A 21,382-nucleotide genomic window follows, 5' to 3' on the forward strand; every position below is an offset into this window, starting at 1 on the left:
ACAATTTACTTCGTGTGATTCTGGGTTGGACTGCAAATTTCTCCATGTGACTTTTTTTTGAGGTAGGCTCTCACTCTGTCACTCAGGTTGGACTGCAGTGGCATGATCATGGCTCACTGCAGCCTCAACCTCCTGGGCCAAAGAGATCCTCCCCCTTCAGCTTCCTGAGTAGCTGGACTACAGGCATGTGCCACCACATGCACTAATTTATTTCATTTTGTAGAGACGGGGGTCTTGCTGTGTTGCCTAGGATGGTCTCAAACTCCTGGGTTCAAAACATCCTCCTCCCTTAGCCTCCCAAATTGCTGGGATTACAGGCATGAGCCACTGTGCCCGGCCCATATGCCTTTGATCTATAAAAAATTATCTTTTTCTCAAGCATGACACATTGTTTGAGTTGGACTCTTAGGACATAGTCTTCCCTTCCTGTTCTTGCTCTGTAGGCCATGAAAATATACCTCTGGGGCAGCAAAGAGGGAAAACAAATCCTCTGGGACTTGCACTGATTTTCATTTCAAACTCAGCATTTGGCCTGAATGCATAGGTCAGCTGGTATTCCAGATAAATGCTATGAGTTGCAATGTTTCTCTGTACATTTCTTAACATTTGTAGATTAAATGAAAAGGGGCCTCCCACAGGAAGGAGTATGATCCAAGTTCAAGGAGTAAAATAACAGACATATCATCCCTTGTCCCACTCCCCACTGTCAATGTTGTTTTGGTTTTGCTACAGCTGGTAGGGTCTTGAAGCTGTGCATCTCTCGGGTGATCAGGAAGAGCTGCAGAGACTGCTCACTCATATGGAGACAAGGGACCAAGGAGTCACCAGAAACATAGATGGGACATGCCTCAGCTCCTTTTGAGTGGAGGTGTCCTGAGGAGGGTGGTAACTCCTGAGGGTCATGAAGGACTGAATGAGGTGTGGTATTAATTGGCTGAGCAAGAAGACAGGGAAGAGCCTGGCAGGATTAGAGCAAAGAGACTCAGAGCCCTAGGTTGGGCCTGCATGCTGCTGCCCTGACAACATCCTCACACATGGCACAGCTCTGCTGGTCTGCAAGGGTTTTAGGTTCAGTTTCCTCTGTACACTGTGCAGAGCGTAGCGTATGGATTGGCTTGGCTTCCTGGAACAATTCAACACATTCCGTGATTCAGCTGACTTTGGTAGTGAAACCCTCCTCTGCCCAGGGAGGAAACTTGACAAATAACAGGGAGTTGGGTCTATGGACTGGGTAAGTGGGCTTGATCCAGGTGTCTATGGGGGAGAGAAAGGAGTGCTATAAATGACTGGGTGATGTTGGGGAAAGGATCAGCATGCAGATGGAATTTGCATCCAAATTCTGACTTCCCTTCAGAAAGATGAGAAAGTCCTGCCATGCTGTCATTCATGGTCTGTTTATCTTGATTGACACCCTAGCCCCACCCCATGGTTCCCTCGCAGCTTTACAGCTGAGGATTAGGATGTTGGCAAGAACAATCTGCCCAGGCAGTCTCTGTCCTCACATTCTGGCCCCAGCTTTCCCCTTACCCTCTAGCAGAGAAAGGCCTTTCTCAAACTGGTGACACTGGGCAAATTCAAATATGAGTGTGTTGGTTTTCAGTCCTGATGCTTTCCTTGGAGACATTTTCCTAGTGTCTTGCCAAGCACATGGAGGGCGAAGAGTGAGGGAGGCTCTGACGCGGTTAGTGGCTGCTGTGTGTGAGGCGCTGCTGGCTGGGCTCCCCAGAACATGGTCTGTGGATGGCCTACTGATGCCTGGGACCGATGGGATGTACACCCATGTACCCATGTATTTTACAAGGAGGATTTCATTCTACATGCAACATTTTAATTTTATTTATTTATTTTTTTTCTGAGAAAGAGTCTCACTCTGTCACCCGGGCTGGAATGCAGTGGCGCGATCTCGGCTCACTGCAAGCGCCACCTCCTGGGTTCACACCATTCTCCTGCCTCAGCCTCCCAACATTTTAATTTCAAATACACAATATAGGCACATTGTTCAAAACTCAAAAGCACAAAAATATATACAGGGAGACCAGGTGGGGTGGCTCATGCCTATAATCCCAGCACTTTGGGAGGCCGAGACTGGAAGATTGCTTGAGTTCAGGAGTCTGAAACTAGCCTGGGAAACACAGTGAGACCTTGTCTCTCTTTAAAAAAAAAAAAAAATATATATATATATATATATATAGAAAAGCAAGCTTCCCTCCCACATCTATTATCTTGTATTTATTATCAATTTCTTGTGAATCATCGCAAAGATGTTCTGCTAATATATAAACATATGCACATATAATTATTTTTAAAATATAAATGATAACATAATATTGTGGGTGTGTATATATATATATAGTGTAAAACTTTAGGTATAGCATTTTTAGATTGTCAAAGAAGCAAAAAGCAAAACCTGAATACATTTTCCCTTACAATTGAGGTCAAAAGAAATTGTAGGATTATGTTTGGGGTAATGGGTTAAGGATGGGAAACAATGTGTGTATGTGTGTGTGTGTGTTTAGTTGTAGCAGGTATCTTGACTCATACAGATTGCCTGTCCATTTTAATGACATTTTTCCAGTTCTTGTGGAAATTCACATAAACAGGATATTAAAACCTAGTCCTAGTAATGTATTGAAAATTTAACAGCTACTAGGGGGCGGAGGCGGGCAGATCATCTGAGGTCAGGAGTTCAAGACCAGCCTGTCCAATATGGTGAAATCCCGTCTCCATCAAAAATACAAAAATTAGCCGGGCATGGTGGCGGGTGCCTCTAATCCCAGCTATTCGGGAGGCTGAGGCAGGAGAGAATCGCTTGAACCCAGGAGGCGGAGGTTGCAGTGAGCCGAGATCGCACCATTGCACTCCAACCTGGGTGACAGAAGACTCCATCTCAAAAAAAAAAAAAAAAAAGAATATTTAACAGCAAAATCATCTTATTGCTATTGGAAAGTATTTATTTGATGCAGTGGTTAGTGCAAAATTGTTGCTATTTTAGGCGCAGTGGCAAAGGGGTTGCTGTAGAAGGGCTCTTATGTGGAATGATGTAAAGAGGAAGCATTCATTCTAAATTCTGAGAAGCAAAATTTAGCAAGCAGAAGCAGTGCAAGTTCTTACCTGCAGATTCTTAGGAAGTGATGCCCAGAGGCCACTGAACTCTGTTCTTGGTACATTAGGACCAGGAGATTATGCAATGCTCTGAGGCAGAAGAATAAACAAGGTCAGAAGCAGGCATTTATTCTGCAAGAAAAGAACTTACTGTGTAGGTTCCTGAAGGATTGCCTGAATTCCTTCATGGCTGAGAGTGCAAAATAATGCACAGCTGCTGGCTGCCCTGCATAGCTGTAGGCAAGGATCTGGAAGATGCCATCTTGTCTCCAAGTGTTTCTTTCTTTTTCTTTAGGCAGGGTCTCACTCTGTCACCCAGGTGGGAGTGCATTGACGCAATCACTGCTCACTGCAGCCTCCACCTCCTGGGCTCAAGCAATCCTCCTGTCTCATTCTTTGACTTTTTTTTGTAGAGACGTGGTCTCACTATGTTGGTCAGGCTCGAACTCCTGGACTCAAACAATCCTTCTGCCTCGGCCTCCCAAAGTGCTGGGATTACAGGCATGAGCCACTGCCCCCAGCCTTCAAGCATTTCTTAATGGACGCCCCCTTTTCTCATTTGGGCTCTTTCCCCCTGGTTAGTTTCATTGTAGTTCATGTTCAGGAATTAGGCTTGTGCACAGGAGCAAGCTGGTTTTGTCCAGTTGAAAGGAAAAGTGTGAGGAATGTGCTTTTCTGTGAGCTTTGCTCTGGGGGGAATATCTAGTTTTCTTTTTCCCTTTTCCCATTTGCTTTCCAAGGTTTGCATGGCACAATCACCTTCTCAGAATGCTTCTTTTGCTACTCAGGAGGAAAAGGCTGCCACTTTGGGATTAAGGACCCCATACTGTTTCCTCTAGAAAGGGAGCTCTTTTCCACGGGAGAAGAGGTGTACAGTGATAGGAATTGTGTGCTTAGTTAGGATTTGGGGTTTTATTTACACATCATCATGTCCCTTAACTTGGACTTAGAGACTGGATTCTGTGAAGTTCAGTTTCAGGTTGGTTCAGCAGGTAGATCTCTGATCATGGACTTCTCTGTTTTCTCTCCTTTTCTCTGCATCTATTGCTATCTTGACATCAAAGTAACTCAAACTCTGGGCTTCTAGGTACACTGGGTTTGTTCTCCTGCAGATCTGGCCAAAGTGAAATTTCATGAGTGGGTCTGAGAAATGGCAACCAGTGAACAAACATTTGAAACAATTCAGACACTCACTAGGCTGTATGTTTGGGGAATTCTTTTTATTATATGTGGGTGTGGAAGCCTGAGGTCTTAGATTTTATCAAGTAAGAAGCAGCTTACCCCTCTGTTCATCAAGTCACAGGCTGTCTTGGCTTCTAGCTGGGAAATTTTTGTTGGGAAGTTTTGTAGTGTTGGGTGATGGATGAGTGAATGGAAAGAAGCATGACTAGGGACCTACCCTTAATGGCTCAAAAATGTCCATTAACTTGTTGTATAGGGGACAGCTCATTCTATTAACTCACTTTGTTCTCAACAGAAGGTAAAATTGGGCATAACTACCAAGCTATCATGAGAACCAATCCAGGAAAACTCATTAGTCCCAAGCTGGATAGGGACAGAGTCCACAGGTGCTTGAGAAGTTTGGCTGGTCCTATGGAGACTAGAGTATATATTTATCACCTTAGAAACTTCTTTGTCTCATGTTTGACAGTTTTTATGCTTCTAGGTCTTACAGATAATTAATATTTTGTTCTTTATTTAAGCTAGTTTGCCTTTGTTTTGTTTTTTTTTTTTTTGAGATGGAATCTCGCTCGGTTGCCCAGGCTGGAATGCAGTGGCGCGATCTTGGCTCACTGCAAGCTCTGCCTCCTAGGTTCGCTCCATTCTCCTGCCTCAGCCTCCCAAGTAGCTGGGACTACAGGTGCCTGCCACCACACCTGGCTAATTTTTTTGTATTTTTAGTAGAGACTGGGTTTCACCGTGTTAGCCAGGATGGTCTCGATCTCCTGACCTTGTGATCCACCCGCTTCAGCCTCCCAAAGTGCTGGGATTACAGGCATGAGCCACCGCGCCCGGCCCACTAGTTTGCCTTTTAAAAATTTCAGGTATTTGATTAAAGTGTGTAAGACATCAGTGGCTGCTCTGCAGGATGCTGATTTGTATCTGGAGACCCAGAACTGATAAATTGGGCCAGTGGGTTCCTGGCTGGTCTAATGTGGCATCTTCTCTTCCTTACTGTTTGAGGACATGGGGCAGGGCAGGACCAGTGCCTGAGTGGCAGGTGGTGACTGAAGGGAGGGAGATGGGAACTGGGCTGTAGTCAGGGCTCTCTCGCAAGGAGCTTGACCTTTGCCTATTACCTCCTGGACACCTGTGCGGAGAGGTATGAGAGAATGGGTTTTCTTGTGAAAGGAAAATTCAAATCTCTCTTCTGCTTGAGAGTCTAAAGACTCCAGACATCACCATCCCCCATAGTAGCTCTGATGATTTTCACATTTGAATGAAACACTTGAAATTTTTAAAAGGCCAATTAGTATAAATGAAGAACAAAATAATTAATTATAAAGACCCATATAAGTGGTCAGTCTTGAAACACAGTGGCAGGCACCATCTTAGTTCTTGTGTTTCTTCTTCTGTCAAGTGAAAAAATAAACTACCATTTTTATCTTCCGCAATACTCCCATTCAATTGAGCTGCTTCTTTTTATTTTTTATTTTTTATTTTTCATCTTTTATTTCAATCCTGCTCCTTCTGTAGTCAATTGAGCTTCTTGACTGGTCTCCTGGAGCTAATTGTCAGGACTGGGGTGGTGCCCCACCCCCTTCCTGGGATCCTAGCCTCCTCCTTCCTTTGGGTGAGATCCTATCTACTCCTTCCCAGGAGGTGTCCTCTGCTGCAGACCCATAAAACTTTAACCCTACCTTTCCTATCAGTGAGAATTAACATAACAGCTAGGGCTACTATCACAGGAGTGGAAAATAAAACCATAGTAAAGAGACCTTTCAAAAGTCTGCAAGCAAAATCTAAACACATTTGAGCACCTCTCTATGGGACGAGAGCATAGATTTTTGCTGAAGGCAGGCAGAGGGGTGGCATTTTGTGTTCTCAGAGGGAAGCGATCTAGAGTTTAATTTAGTTCAGGATTCTTCTCAGCTTCTAGCCCCAAGCTCCAGGGCTTCTATCACCTCCATGACTTTCCTGAATCTGAGTCCTTGAAGTGCATTTTTCAGAAAACTTGGATCCTACTCTTCCCTTCCTTTGGGTGACAGCCTATCTACTCCTTCCCAGGAGGTGGCCTCTGCTGCAGACCCATAAAACTTTAACCCCACCTTTCCTATCAGTGGGAATTAACATAACAGCTAGGGCTACTATCATAGGAGTGGAAAATAAAACCATAGTAAAGAGACCTTCCAAAAGGCTACAAGCAAAATCAAAACAACACATTTGAGCACCTCTATATAGAGCGAGAGCTAGATTTTTGCTACAGTACCTAGTGAGGGACTGTAATTGTGGCTCTTGGCACAATAGCCAAATTCCTATCTCTCTAATCCTATTTTGTCTCCTGGGGCTGGGTATGAGGAAGGAGAGTCCTGCCCTGGAAGAATTACGTTAGCAGTTTCACTTACTATGAGGACTGTTAGTTTAAATAACCCTTTTGGCTCCCACCAATGTCCATTTAGCTATTTCTAATTATTTCAACTACTATAATATTATTTTTCTCCAGGCATGCAGCCAATTAAAAGTCAGCCGTTGAGTTGGTTCTCTCAGCCGTGCTGCTTGTGGAACAACATGACTGCAAGGCTATATTGCTTTCCTTTCCCATGCCAGGCCGTGTGAGTGAGAGAGCAATCAGTGCAAATCTTTGGGCTGGATAACTGGCTGTGCTGGTTTGACCTCCAGCTGGGTCACTCTGAGGGACTGTGGGGGAGGCTGCTGCACCCCTCTGCACAGACTTCCAACACATCCCAGAACCGTAGCACCAGCTCTCTTAAGCCAGAGGATAATGTTAGTTAGTAAAGAGAATGATGTTATTGGGGTCGATTACTTCCACTAGTAGAATCTTAATGATGTGTGGGAAACCGTGTCTGGCAAAGTGCTGGAGTTCACGTGAGGCTTTTTTTTTTGTCTCGCTCTGTCGCCCAGGTTGGAGTGCAGTGGCGTGATCTCAGCTCACTGCATCCTCCGCCTCCCTGGTTCAAGCGATTCTCCTGTGTCAGCCTCCCAAGTAGCTAGGATTACAGGCACACGCCACCAGGCCCAGCTAATTTTTGTGTTTTTAGTACAGACAGGGTTTCACCATGTTGGCCAGGCTGGTCTTGAACTCCTTGACCTCAAGTGATCCTCCTGCCTTGGCCTCCCAAAGTGCTGGGATCACAGGTGTGAGCCACCGCGCCCGACCAACCTGAGTCTTTTTTAACTGGCCAGCTGGGCCCAAGAGTATTACCGTGTCTCCTAAAAATGACTGATATAGTTTTTTTATTGGTTTCCTATGGCTGCCATGTAATATAGTACCACAAACTGGTGGCTTAAAACAACAGGAACCTGTTCACTCCCAGTTCCGTAGTCAGAAATCAAGATGTTGGCAGGGTTGGCTCCTTTCTGGAAGCGCTGAAGGAGGATCAGTTCCCTGCCTCTCTCCCATGTTCTGGGGGTTGCTAGCAGTCCGTGGCACTCCTTGGACTGTGGATACATTGCTCCAGTCTCTGCTGCCATCATCACATGGCATTCTTCTTGCATGTGTGTCTGTGTGTCCCAATTTTGCTCTTCTTATGAGGACACCAATCATTGGATTACGGCTGACCCTAATCCAGCATGATCTCATTTTAACTTGGTTACATCAGTGGAGACCCTATTTTCAAGTAAGGTTATATTCAGAGGTACCATGGGGTTAGGATTTCAAAGCATCATTTTTGGGAACACAATTCAACTCGTAACACTCCTCTTACCCATCTCCCTCCTGGACTATAGTGCTGGCCTCTTAGTGTACCTCCCTGGGCTGGGGTCTCCCCTCAGTGACCTTTCCACACCATCAGTAGAATTATCTTACTGTATTGTAAAAAGAATCATATCATCCAGCTTGATTTCCAAAGGCTAAGCTCAGTTTGACAGACAGAGCCCTTCACAGGCTGTTGTCATTGGAGAGCTGGACCAACGCAGAACAGGGACCTGTCCCCCCTGCACAGGATCATAATTGAAGCCGGACTCGCCTATAAGGCACTGCTAATTAATCTTTCCTCCTACTGGGCATCTGAATCATTCTGCCCCTAAGAAGATTATTTGGGAGGTGATTGGACTTTTTGCATGATTGTTCCTAGGGATGTTGTCCTTGCCTGTCTTCTCAGATGTGGGTTTATTGCATTTTTACTTATTTCCTAAACTTTCAATGGAAGAAGGCAAGATCATCTTCCATAAGGTAGTTAGATTATATTACTCATGAAACTAATACCTTCAAGACTCTCTTTCCTTACTCTATTGTGGCAAAGTACCATATCTCTTGTGAATTTATTTCCTGGGAAATCATGTGGAGTGCGGAGTGTGTGTGTGTGTGTGTGTGTGTGTGTGTGGTGTAGGGTGAAAGTATTTTACTTGAGGATAAAGATTGATGCAAATAATATTCAGATAGAGTTCAATAGGGTTAAAACAATGTTAAGTGTCTTTCTTGCCAGTTTGCTGTCTTAGGTTTTGCTGTACCTACGTTTTTCTCTGATAGAGGAACAATAAAATAATAATTCTCAGGGTTAAGTGACTGAGTCCCCAAGAAGATCTTAAAGAAGACAGCCATTTGCCTAAGTAGTTAAATCCCAGTTAAATTTTAGTAGCATGGTCTATCTCTATGCAGAGAGGTAAAGAAAGAACAATATGATGTCATTTGTATCTAAAAAGTACCCTTCAGTGGCAGGGCGCAGTGGCTCACACCTGTAATCCCAGTACTTTGGGAGGCCGAGGTGGGCGGATCAAGAGGTCAGAAGTTCGAAACCAGCCTAGCCAATATGGTGAAACCCCATCTCTACTAAAAATACAAAAATTAGCCGGGTGCGGTGGTGTGCGACTGTAGTCCCAGCTACTCGGGAGGCTGAGGCAGAAGAATCGCTTGAACCTGGGAGGTGGAGGTTGCAGTGAGTCAAGATCGAGCCACTGCACTCCAGCCTGGGTGACAGAGCAAGACTCCCTCTCAAAAAAACAAAAAAGGACCCTTCAGTATAAGAGCTGTCCATGTAGCAGCTCTCAACTTAGTCCAGTGAGTTAAAGTGTGAGACTGGATTAGTAATCCTTTAATTTAAAGTCGTGTGACCTTGGCCAAGTGACTGTCTTCAATCCTCAGTGCCCTAGGCTGCGCGAAAAGCATATGGTACAATTCCTGGCGGAATAATGTTCAATAAATGTCAAATGCTGTTATTATTTTGTGATTATACGAATGACCCGAGAAAGGGTCCCACCTGCATCCAAGTACGTTTATACTTCTTAATAACCAAAGTGCCTTCATGAGAATGCTGGTAGAAACTGCATGAGGGTGTGTTTTTTTGTTTTTGTTTTTGTTTGAGATGGGGGTCTCACTCTGTCACTCAGGTTTGAGTGCAGCGGCGCCATCTTAGCTCACTACAATCTCCACCTCCCAGGCTCATGTGATCCTTCCACCTCAGCCTCCCAAGAATCTGGGACCACAGGTGTGAACCACCACGCCTGGCTAATTTTTTGCCTTTTTTGGTAGAGACGGGGTTTCACCGTCTTGCCCAGGCTGGTCTTGAACTCCTGACCTCAGATGATCTGCCCACCTCAGCCTCTCAAAGTGCTGGGATTGCAGGTGTGAGCCACTGTTCACAGCCCTGCATGAGGGTCTTTGATTACAACTGATATTTTCTATTGTTGGGTGATGGCCTTTTTATAAGTTGCCCTTTCGGTGACACAAAGGAGGAATGTGCAATTGAGTAGAACAATTTTAGAGAAAATGTAGATTATGTGTTAATTAGACTGAAGCCGTGCCTACTTCCAGAGAGTATAAGGCAGTTTAGGAGGTAAAACACAGTATTTTACTGGGAGTAAGACAGAATTTTTATTTAGCTTATATACAGCAGAAATAGAAATGGAACAGAAAAAGCCTGGAATGAGGCAAGTGTTAAAATGGGCAATTCTAGCAAACAGAACCGAATAAGGAACAGTCAAAACAATGATGAGGGGCCAACCTTGAGGAGAAACTGAGTGTTGTTTGGGGATTTTTTTTTTTTTTTTTGAGATGTCACATACAGTACTTAGTGTTGGTTGGATGGATGACTTTTACATTTTCCATATAGTTATTCTGTCATAAATACTCAAACAAAATGAGGGATTTAAACTGTAATTAGAGCTCTTTTCTGAGACATCTTCTCTCTGTAACATTTCTCTTTTTCCCACAATCAGGTGAAAATGAAATCCTTGCAACTCTGCATGCCATTTCAAGCAAAAACCAGATCTGGAGATCGTATATTGGCATGGGCTATTATAACTGCTCAGTGCCACAGACGATTTTGCGGAACTTACTGGAGAACTCAGGATGGTAATGTATTTCTCGGTTCAGGAACAGGACGACTGTGATTTGCATAATTCTCTCCATCCTCCATCTGTCCCCTTGCAGTCTCAGAGCCTCCACACTGACACCCACCTCCCAGTGCTGTCTCCAACCTCCGGGAACCTACCAGGTTTCTCTGGATCGGGAAATGTTCTTGCTCAAATGTTGAGGAAATAGAAGTTTCTTCCCACTTCCAGTCCCATAAAATCTACTAGGATGCTAAATTGTGGATCTGGTCATCTCTTCCTCTTCTGCAGCTTAATTTCTGTGCTGTATTTGAGTAAGGTGTGAAACCTGCAGGTGGGCAGATTCAGGCCTTTACTCCTCCTTGGAGACCCTGGGACATAGGCTACTTCTGAGCTATCTCAGTGAGTCAGTGGTGGAGTCTGGGAGAGAATCTTGGTCCACTGTCTTCTCTCAGGACTCCCCTCGACCACCCTGCCCAGACAGAGTCTTGCTGTGTATCCCAGTCTGGAGTGCAGTGGTGCGATCTTGGCTCACTGCAACTTCTGCCTCCCAGGTTGAAGCAATTCTCTTGCCTCAGCCTCCCAAGTAGCTGGGATTACAGGCGCCCACCACCACGCCCGGCTAATTTTTGTATTTTTAGTAGAGACGGGGTTTCACCATGTTGGCCAGGCTGGTCTTGAACTCCTGACCTCAGGTGATCCGCCCGCTTCAGCCTCCCAAAGTGCTGGGATTACAGGCGTGAGCCACCGCGCCTGGCCCTTCTGTCAGGATTTTTAAGGGGGACAGATAATCGTGTTTCCTTCTCCTCCCACCCCCAGAATTTTTGATTCACAACTGACTGACAAAAAGACATGGTGTTGGAGATCATAATATCAGCTTTATTGCTAGCACTTTCTAGAGAAGGAGAACATGTGCATTCTGTAGACAGGCTCTTCTAGAAAAGATATGAGAGAGGCCTGAGCTATGCATGCTCAGTTACTTATTCCAGTCTCACCTCAACAGTTAGATAAGTCACTCCTACCTCTTCTTCTTTTTTTTTTTTTTTTTTTTTTTTTTTTGCCTGAGACAGAGTCTTACTCTGTCGCCCAGGCTGGAGTGCAGTGGGATGATCTTGGCTCACTGCAACCTCTGCCCTCCGAGTTCAAGTGATTCTCCTGCCTCAGCCTCCCAAGTAGCTGGGATTACAGGCGCCTGCCACTGCACCTGGCTAATTTTTTGCATTTTTAGTAGAGATGGGGTTTCACCATCTTGGCCAGGCTGGTCTTGAACTCCTGACCTCATGATCCACCTGCCTCGGCCTCCCAAAGGGCTGGGATTACAGGCGTGAGCCACCGCGCCCAGCCAAGTCACTCCTACTTCTAGGTGTGTGTGTGTGTGTGTGTGTGTGTGTGTCCATCTGTGTCTGTCTCCTGTCCACTCTGGTCCTCACTGATTGTGTGGTATGTGTGTGTGTGTCTGTCCATCCATGTCTGTGTCTCCTGCCCACTCTGGCCCTCACTGATAGAACAACACTGAAAGCATTTCTCCTGCATTTGAGAAAATACTTCTAGTCCACTTCCACACTATTTTGTTGTTTTCCATTGCTGTTTGCTGTATGATGTAAAGAATCAAAAAGGCCAGGCACAGTGGCTCACACCTGTAATCCCAGCACTTTGGGAGGTTGAGGCGGGTGGATCATCTGAGGTTGAGAGTTTGAGACCAGCCTGACCAACACGGAAAAACCCTGTCTCTACTAAAAATACAAAATTACCTGGGCGTGGTGGTGCATGCCTGTAATCGCAGCTAGTTGGGAGGCTGAGGCAGGAGAATTGCTTGAAGCTGGGAGGCGGAGGTTGTGGTGAGCCAAGATCGCAGCATTGCACTCCAGCCTGGGCAGTTCAGGACATCTGCCTCTGCTGTTCATTGGGAAATAATGTCTAACTGTAGAGGAGGAAAGGTGGGGCCTCCTAGGCTCTTTTTTCCCATCTTTTTGGATTGGTGCCATTTTATACACCAGAAACACTGAGTTGAAATTTTATTTCAAATGATGAATTAGTCTTAAAAGGAAGACATCTTATTTGAAAATATAGGTGTCCACTTTTCGTTTCCAGCATGGAAACAAATCAAACATAGATGGAGTATGATGATAATTCCTAGGTGATTTTTTAAAAGTTAGTTTGTGGAAGAGGTAACTTTAATTTCTAGCAGGATCATCATGACACGAGGACAGAGTAAGTTGTTGCCTCTGCAATTCAAAGTATTCCTAGCAAGGGGCACAGATTGACTTTCAGATTAACATATGTAAAAACCAACTTTACTAAAGGGAATGCAGGCTTCACTAAATGGGAAATCATAAGTTGTACCAACAGGAGCTTTTGAAATACCCAAGTACATGCTCCCAATCAATGAGCGTTAACAATTTGATAAACACTTTGCATCTTTGTCTGCTTTTCCATCATTGCAAACGTAATCCTGGTGCATGTATGTGCTTTGTCCTAGATGCAATTCTTTTTATCATATAGGAGCCAGATCTCTCAGCACAATCATTCCTGTATTGCTGTCCCTGTACATAACTCTTAGTTTCAATATGCTCCACTTTATTAATAAGGGGACAGGAAAATCAAAGAACTAGTTTCTCTGTAGTGTATGTGAATGCGTTTGCATTGATGAAGGCTTCTTTTTCATTGTGGTATTGGTAAAAATTTGAACGGTAAACTCCAAGGTTAATTTCAAAAGAAAATGGCCTGTTTCTCTTCCCCCTTAAGAAAAGCCTCAAAAGTACATGAACGGGCTGCAGCATTCCAGCCGTCTGAATACTGGCCAGCAGTCTTTGCTCTTGGTGGCCGTACAGAATATTCACCATATTGCTTTCTGGCTGTGGGTGGATGTTAATTTACCATAGGAGCAGCCAGTGTTTTGAGAAGGAGATGATGTTGTCCTGTACTTTTCATTTACTTTTTGGGTGCATTTTAAATACTGTTTCTTTCTATTCTCTGAAAGCTGATCTGAACCAGAGAGTGGTATTACACCCCACCAGCACTGATAGGGAGGGCTTTGCACATGTGGGTGGTAGATTTCACATTATCATCCTTCTGAATGGTTTCCATAGAGATGGAACCAACAAATTCCGGAGACGTGAGGGGAAAATAAATGGATGACATAGCCTCGGAATAAAACAAACATTTGGGCTCTTGAAAGAAAATTTACATCAGGTCTAGAATTTATTTTACGGGGTTCACTATTCCAAATTTTCAACTACTGATAACATCAGAACATTTACATTTTCCTTGTAGCTATTTCTGTTTGGTATATTTTTGGCAGCAGGAATAAAATGAGAGAATCTCAGGAGTGTTTGTCCTGTAAACCCCCATGACCCCCTTTCCCAATTCCAAAAGAAAGTCACAGCCAAAATGATAGAGAACACTAATTTTTTGGGGTTAAATATTAATGCCATGTTGAATATATCAAGCATCCTATTTGAGCTGAACTAAATGCCTTCTTGGATGTGCAGATACCTTTTAATATGTTAAAATACACTTAGGAACAAACCAGTTGAGTTAGTCATTTGGAACATAGACATTATAGATCACAGGCACATTTTCTTAATCACTATGTTTTACCTAATTGAGTCAAACTCTTGTAAACATGATGGCAGGCCTTTTGATAGCATTTTTCTCCTGAAATGAGGGTTATTTATCCTCTCTCAGATCCAAGGCTCACTGTCCTTTAACAGATAATTGTTAAGAGCATTAATACCTGTTTAATTTCAGTAGTGCCAAAAACCTCTAGACTAATACAAGAAGTTTACATGTAAAAGGAGTGAGATTACATATTTGGCATCTTTGCAAGACAACAATTTTAAAGGTCTCTACCTTTAGCAGTGCTAAATAACATTAACCTCACCTTGGACATATAAAAGGGTTGAGAGAGAAATATTACATAAGGGATGAAAAAGATGTAACTAATTTGAATAAATAGTTTTTAAGTGGAAATATGTAATAATATCTAAACAGAATTCTGCAGAAGTCCTTTTAGGAAAGGTCTATCAGCATATGCTTTAAAAACTTTTTTGAAGATGAAAACGAAAAAAACTCCAACTTTTCAAGAGCCAATGGGTCATTGAAAATACTGATCCTAAGCCAGGCATGGTGGCTTGTGCCTGTGGTCCCGGCTCCTTGGGAGGCTGAGGCAGGAAGATCACGTGAGTCCGGAAGTTTGAGGCTGTAGTGCCCAACCATTGCACAGGTGAACAGCCACTGCACTCCAGCCTGGGTAGCATAGCACAAGCCTGTATACAAACAACAGAAAAGAAAATCCTGATTAGGCCAGGTGTGGTGGCTCACACCTGTATCCCAGCACTTTGGGAGGCTGAGGTGGGCAGATCACTTGAGGTCAGGTGTTCAAGACCAGCCTGGCCAACATAGCGAAACCCTATCTCTACAAAAAATACAAAAAAAATTAGCCAGGCATAGTGATGGGCACCTGTAATCTCAGATACTCGGGAGGCTGAAGCAGGAGAATCACTTGAACCCAGGAGGAGGAGACTGCAGTGAGTGGATATTGCGCCACTGCACTCCAGCCTGGGTGACAGTGAGACTCTGTTTCAAAAAAAAAGAAAATACTAGTTATATACAAAGTCTTTTTTTTTTTTTTTTTTTTAAAGACAGGGTCTCCGTCTGTCACCTGGACTAGCGTACAGTGGTGCCCTAATAGCTCACTGTAAACTGGAACTCCTTGGCTCACATAATCCTCCCGCCTCAGCCTCCTGAGTAGATGGGACTTACAAGCCCCTCGCCAGGCTAATTTTTTTTTTTTATTATTTTTAATAGAGACAAGGTTTCTCTGTGTTCCCCAGGCTGATCTTGAATTACTTGCCCCAAGAGATTTTCCTCCCAAAGTGCTGACAGGTGTGAGCCACCACACCTGGCCTGTATACTGTCTTAAAACATATACAGACACATATAAACAGAAAGCTAGGGATTTTAAAAGTTTTTGAATGTCTTATGAATTCAAAATTACAGATGCTAATTTACAGTTGCTATTATTTACTTGAATAACCTTTGGACAGTACGTTAGTCTGATTTGAGCATTAAGAAAAATCTCTCATATAGGTGATGTTATTTCCATTGAGAGCCAAGAGATATTGGCTAGAGCGACGTTTAGTTATTTGTCCCAGTTCACAAGTACACTCATGCCCTGTGTAGTGATATTTTGGTCAGTGACAGATTGTGTATATGACAGTGGTCCCATAAAATTGTAATTCTGTATTTTTACTGTACCTTTTCTGTATTTAGAAACACAAATACTTAACCATTGTTTTACAATTGCCTATAGTATTCAGTACAGTAATATGCTGTGCATGTTGGTAGCCTGGGAGTGATAGGCTATATTACGTAGCCTAGGTGTGTAGTAGGCTATACCTTCTAAGTATATGTAAGTACACTTTATGAGTGTACTTACACTCATTGTTGTGTGAGGTTCACACAACAATGACTAAATCACCTAATGATGTATTTCTCAGAACATATTTCTGTTAAGCCATGCATGAATGTAGAAAATTAGTAAGATTAAGGCTTGACACAGTGGCTCACTCCTGTTATCCCAGCAATTTGTGAAGCTGATGTGGAAGGATCACTTGAGCCCAGGAATTTGAGACCAGCCTGGACAACATAGTGAAACCCTGTTTCTACAAAAAAAAAAAAAAAAAAAAAAGATTGAAACCCAGGGCTTCAGCTGGGCGTGGTGGCTCACGCCTGTATTTCCAACATTTTGGGAGGCTGAGGTGGGTGGGTCGTTGAGCCCAGGAGTTTGAGACCAGCCTGGCCAACATGGTGAAACTCCATCCCTACAGAAAAATATAAAAATTAGCTGGGCGTGGTGGTGCATGCCTATAGTCCCAGCCACTCGGGAGGTTGAGGTGGGAGGACTGCTTGAACCCAGGAGATGGAGGTTGCAGCGAGCCAAGATCAGGCTACTGCACTCCAGTCTGTGTGACAGAGCAAGACTCTGTCCCAAAAAACAAAACGAAAACCAAAACCCAGTGCTTCTTAATACTTAGCAGTTTTGAAGATTCAGGGATATCTGTGAATCACTGTAGTGTTTAAGAGAATGCAGACAGATATGCTCTTTCTGGAGAGAAACATGGCACTATGCGCTGGGAGCCTTAGAACTAATTATCAGGCTGGGTGTGATAATTACACATGACTCACGCCTGTAATCCCAGCACTTTGAGACGCCAGGGTGGGCGGATCACCTGAGGTCAGGAGTTTGAGACCAGCCTGGCCAACATGGTGAAACCCTATCTCAACTAAAAATACAAAATTTAGCTGGGTGTGGTGTCACGCACCTGTAATCCCAGCTACTCAGGAGGCTGAGGCAGGAGAATGGCTTGAACCCAAGAGGTGGAGGTTGCACTGGGCCAAGATCGTGCCACTGCACTCCAGCCTGGGCGACAGAGCAAGACTCTATCTAAAAAAAAAAAAAAACCCAAAAAACTAGTTATCGTATATAATTTGGAATTCTACTTCTAAGAATGTATCCTTAGACAAAGATAAAAATCTTAACTACTATGCTATTTCTAATATTTGAAATCAAAAGTAATATTCAACTGGAAGGAACTCACTAAATAAATTAAGATTTACATGAAGAAATTATAACTTAAATAATTTATTTCATAAATTATTTAACACCATAGAGCAGTTAAAATCATGTTTTTGAATAGTATTTAAAGATGTTATGTTCGATATTGTTCATGGAATAATATTAACTGAAAAAAGTTAAGATACAAAAACTTCTTTTATTTTTAGTAGAGACAGAGTCTCGCTGTGTTGCCCAGACTGGTCTCGAACTCCTGGTGCAAGTGATCCTCCCACCTTGGACTTTCAAAGTGTTGGTATTACAGATGTGAGCCTCCACGCCTGGCCAGTACTACTTTTAGTATAAATAGATTATGATGTAGAAAAGAGATTGGAAAAAATGCACCTGAATGTTAACTGTAGTAATGTTAAAGTTTGGAAATTGAGTGATTTTATTTTCTCAATAGTTATCTGGGTTTTCCAACTTGTTACAAAGAACATGTATAACATAATCATAAAAAAGGTGGTAAATGTGTTCCTGACACATAAGAGATGGTTAATGAACGGTAGCTGGTTTCTTTAACATTTGGAACATACAATAAAAAGAAAATTTAGTGTTAATCCGCATATTCTCACTCATAGGTGGGAATTGAACAATGAGAACACATGGACACAGGAAGGGGAACATCACACTCTGGGGACTGTTGTGGGGTGGGGGGAGGGGAGAGGGATAGCACTGGGAGATATACCTAATGCTAGATGACGAGTTGGTGGGTGCAGCGCACCAGCATGGCACATGTATACATATGTAACTTACCTGCACATTGCGCACATGTACCATAAAACCTAAAGTATAATAATAATAATAATAATAATAAAAGAAAAAAATAATAAAAGAAAATTTAGTGTTAATCATCTCACCTCCCAGAGAAAACCAGCTTACATTTCGGTTCATCTACTTGTTTTTACAAACTTATAAAAACGAGAACATTTTGTATTTTACGTATTTATTTTTTGAGACAGAGTCTCACTCCCGTCACCCAGGCGGGAGTGCAGAGGCGTGATCATGGGCTCATTGCAGCCTCAACCTATCCTCCAGCCTCATGGTTATTTTTTGTTTTTTGAGACGGAGTCTCACTCTGTCACCCAGGCTGGAGTGCAGTGGCATGATCTTGGCTCACTGCAAGCTCCGCCTTCCGGTTTCAAGCGATTCTTCTGCCTCAGCCTCCCAAGTAGCTGGGACTACAGTGCCACCATGCCCGGCTAATTTTTGTATTCTTAGTAGAGACGGGGTTTCACCATATTGGCCAGGCTGGTCTCGAACTCCTGACCTCGTGATCCGCCCACCTCAGCCTCCCAACGTGCTGGGATTACTTACAGGCATGAGCCACTGTGCCTGGCCTGATTTTTTTGTAGAGGTGAGGTCTCATATGTTGCCCAGGCTGGTCTCGAATTCCTGGGCTCGAGTGATTGCCCACCTCAGCCTCCCAGAGTGCAAGGGTTACAGGTGTGAGCCACCGTGCCCAGCCTCCATCTACTTTTCTTTCATCTACTTTTCTTTCTTTCTTTTTTGAAAGCTTTGAAACCAACATCTTCTTATCTTTGACAGGGAGTGTGGTGGGGAGGTTGCCTTTCCAAGCAGTACAGTATCGAGACTTTGAAATAATTTCCTGAGACTTGTATTGGGGTGTTGGTGTGTGGCTATGTGTATGTGTGTGTGTGTGTGAGAGAGAGAGAGAGAGAGAGAAACAGTGTGTGTGAGAGAGAGTGTGTGTTTGTGTGTGTGTGAGAGTGAGTGTGTGTGTGTGTATACAACAGAATGGATTTTTGCTTGAACAGACTGGCTTAGCAACTGTAAATTAGTTTGCCAGATTCTAAGTGGGTGGTGAACTGGAATGAATGAGGCACACAATACATGGTGTAGGCAAATAGAAAGGGAAATCTGAACAGAAATGGGGTCATACAAAAGGCATAGACAACAGGCAGGCAGTTGTGATCTTGAATCAGACGAGATCGACACACATGGCTTGATACCGTGAAGACAGATGTGGCACTACTCCAGACAAGTGCTTAGATTGCTTGGCTAATAAAAAACTTTCATTTTACTCAGAATCATTATTTGTCGTGTAGAAACACATACACATGCAGGAATACACACATACAAGCTAGTCCATCTGATAAACAGGAAAGACTTAGTATATCCATAAAGACAGGCACAGGATATACAATAGGAAGAGAGAGAATAATGTTCCAAAGAATTCATCACAGCACAGAAAACAACAGAAAAAACAAGCAGTGTCTGCTAAAAAGGAAATGATAATTAGACAATATGAATATAATACTATGCATTCATTGAAAATGATGCTGTAAAAAATATTTGCTGATGTGGGAGATGTTCATGATGTACTAATTTTTTTTTTTTTTTGAGACGGAGTCTTGCTCTGTTGCCCAGGCTGGAGTATAGTGGTGTGATTTCAGCTCACTGCAACCTCCGCCCCCTGGGTTCAAGTGATTCTCCTGCCTCAGCCTCCCGAGTAGCTGGGACTACAGGCGCATGCCACCATGCCTGGCTAATTTTTTGTATTTTTAGTAGAGACGGGTTTCACCATGTTAGCCAGGATGGTCTCGATTTCCTGACCTCGTGACCTGCCCGCCTTGACCTCCCAAGTAAAATAGGTGAGGTGTGGTAGCTCTCGCCTGTAAGGATGAAGGAACTAAACTGGCTAACTCACATATCCAAAGCCACATTCTTGGCTAATAATTGAAGGAGATAAAGTTAGAATCCATGTTTACGTTGCCTTCTAAACATTTCCATCCTGGAATTTCAATAGCCATAGAGTTAACTGCCATGGACTCTTAGTAACTGGATAATGAGAATTCTTAAGTAGACCTCTATTAATTTCTTAGCATATAGAACTTCTCCTGGTTAACATAAAACAAATATCCAAATAAATAAATAAAACGTTTGAGTATTACATGTTAGATTCTTGGATGCTTTCCTATTGTAAAATGTGAATGAGGTCTTTTACCTAGGGGAAAGATAATAGCAAATGAAATTTCTGTTTATAAGATTATAAGTAGCCTCAAGTGCGGTGGCTTATGCCTATAATCCCAGCACGTTGGCAGGCTGAGGCAGGTGGATTGCTTGAACTCAGGAGTTCAAGACCAGCTTGGGCAACATGACAAAACCCTGGCTGTACAAAGAATACAAAAATTAGCCGAGCCTGATGGCATGTGCTTGTTGTCCCAGCCACTTTGGAGACTTAGGCCAGAGGATCCCTTGAGCCTTGTACGTTGAGGCTCAGTGAGTCGTGATCATGCGATTGCACTCCAGCCTGGGTGACAGAGTGAGACCCTGTCTCAAAAACAAACAAAAAACAAGAAAACCAGAGAGATAGAAAAATAAGTACTGCTTATCCCCAAACAAAGGGTAATATTGTTATTATGATTTAATTCTAAGCTTCTTTACAAAGGCCAAAAAGAAGCTTACTGATGCCTTATGTAATTTTCCTCAAGATAGGCAAATTATTTTCAGGTACTGAATTCTAAAATGTTAGCATTTTGTGTGCTTCTCTAAACAGCAGAGTCAGTTTGGACAAGACCTTTTGTTTCCCTTGCAGGATCACCCAGTATACTCCATACCAGCCTGAGGTGTCTCAAGGGAGGCTGGAGAGTTTACTCAACTACCAGACCATGGTGTGTGACATCACAGGCCTGGACATGGCCAATGCATCCCTGCTGGATGAGGGGACTGCAGCCGCAGAGGCGCTGCAGCTGTGCTACAGGTGAGAGGCCTCCCAAAGTGCTGGGATTCCAGGTGTGGGCCACCTCACCCAGCTTTGTTTTCTTTTTATAGTATATTGTGAATATTACTTTAGTCAGCTTTCTAGGCTATGACTTTTTAAAGAAACTGAAAAACTCAAGAGGTTCAAAAACCTAGAGGTTGGATATTTCCTCTCAGGGTCCTTCTTGGTGTCTCCACCCGGATTTTGGTTGAGGTTGGGGAAGATCAGATGGGAGGGCTGAGGTTGGCAGGCGAGGGGTAAAGACATCTGCACATTTGGTGAGGGGACTATTTTGGGAGGAACGACAGGGAGCCGGTGCCAGGTCCCCCACTGGGAAGTGCTGGCACAGGGAAGCAGCCAAGCGCAGGACTGGGGGCTGCGAGGGTGGCTCCAGGGGCCAGCAGGGTTGTTCGGGGGACAGGGTGAGGTCTCTTAAGGTAAGGCAGTGAGGCTAGGATGGCAACGTGACCTTAAACAGCTGACTCGGCACC

The 21,382-nt window shown here is 43.6% G+C and overlaps 1 protein-coding gene across 1 annotated transcript in view; it reads left to right on the forward strand.

The window, feature by feature from the left end:
• Positions 1-21,382, forward strand: part of GLDC (glycine decarboxylase) — a 112,358-nt gene that overhangs the window by 13,830 nt on the left and 77,146 nt on the right. The window contains exons 3-4 of the mRNA XM_002819798.4: positions 10,438-10,573; positions 20,727-20,891. Coding sequence (XP_002819844.2) covers positions 10,438-10,573; positions 20,727-20,891 — 301 coding nt within the window. The remainder of the gene's footprint in view (positions 1-10,437; positions 10,574-20,726; positions 20,892-21,382) is intronic.

Source organism: Pongo abelii, chromosome 13, assembly GCF_028885655.2.
Source record: "Pongo abelii isolate AG06213 chromosome 13, NHGRI_mPonAbe1-v2.0_pri, whole genome shotgun sequence".
Taxonomy (NCBI): Eukaryota; Metazoa; Chordata; class Mammalia; order Primates; family Hominidae; genus Pongo; species Pongo abelii.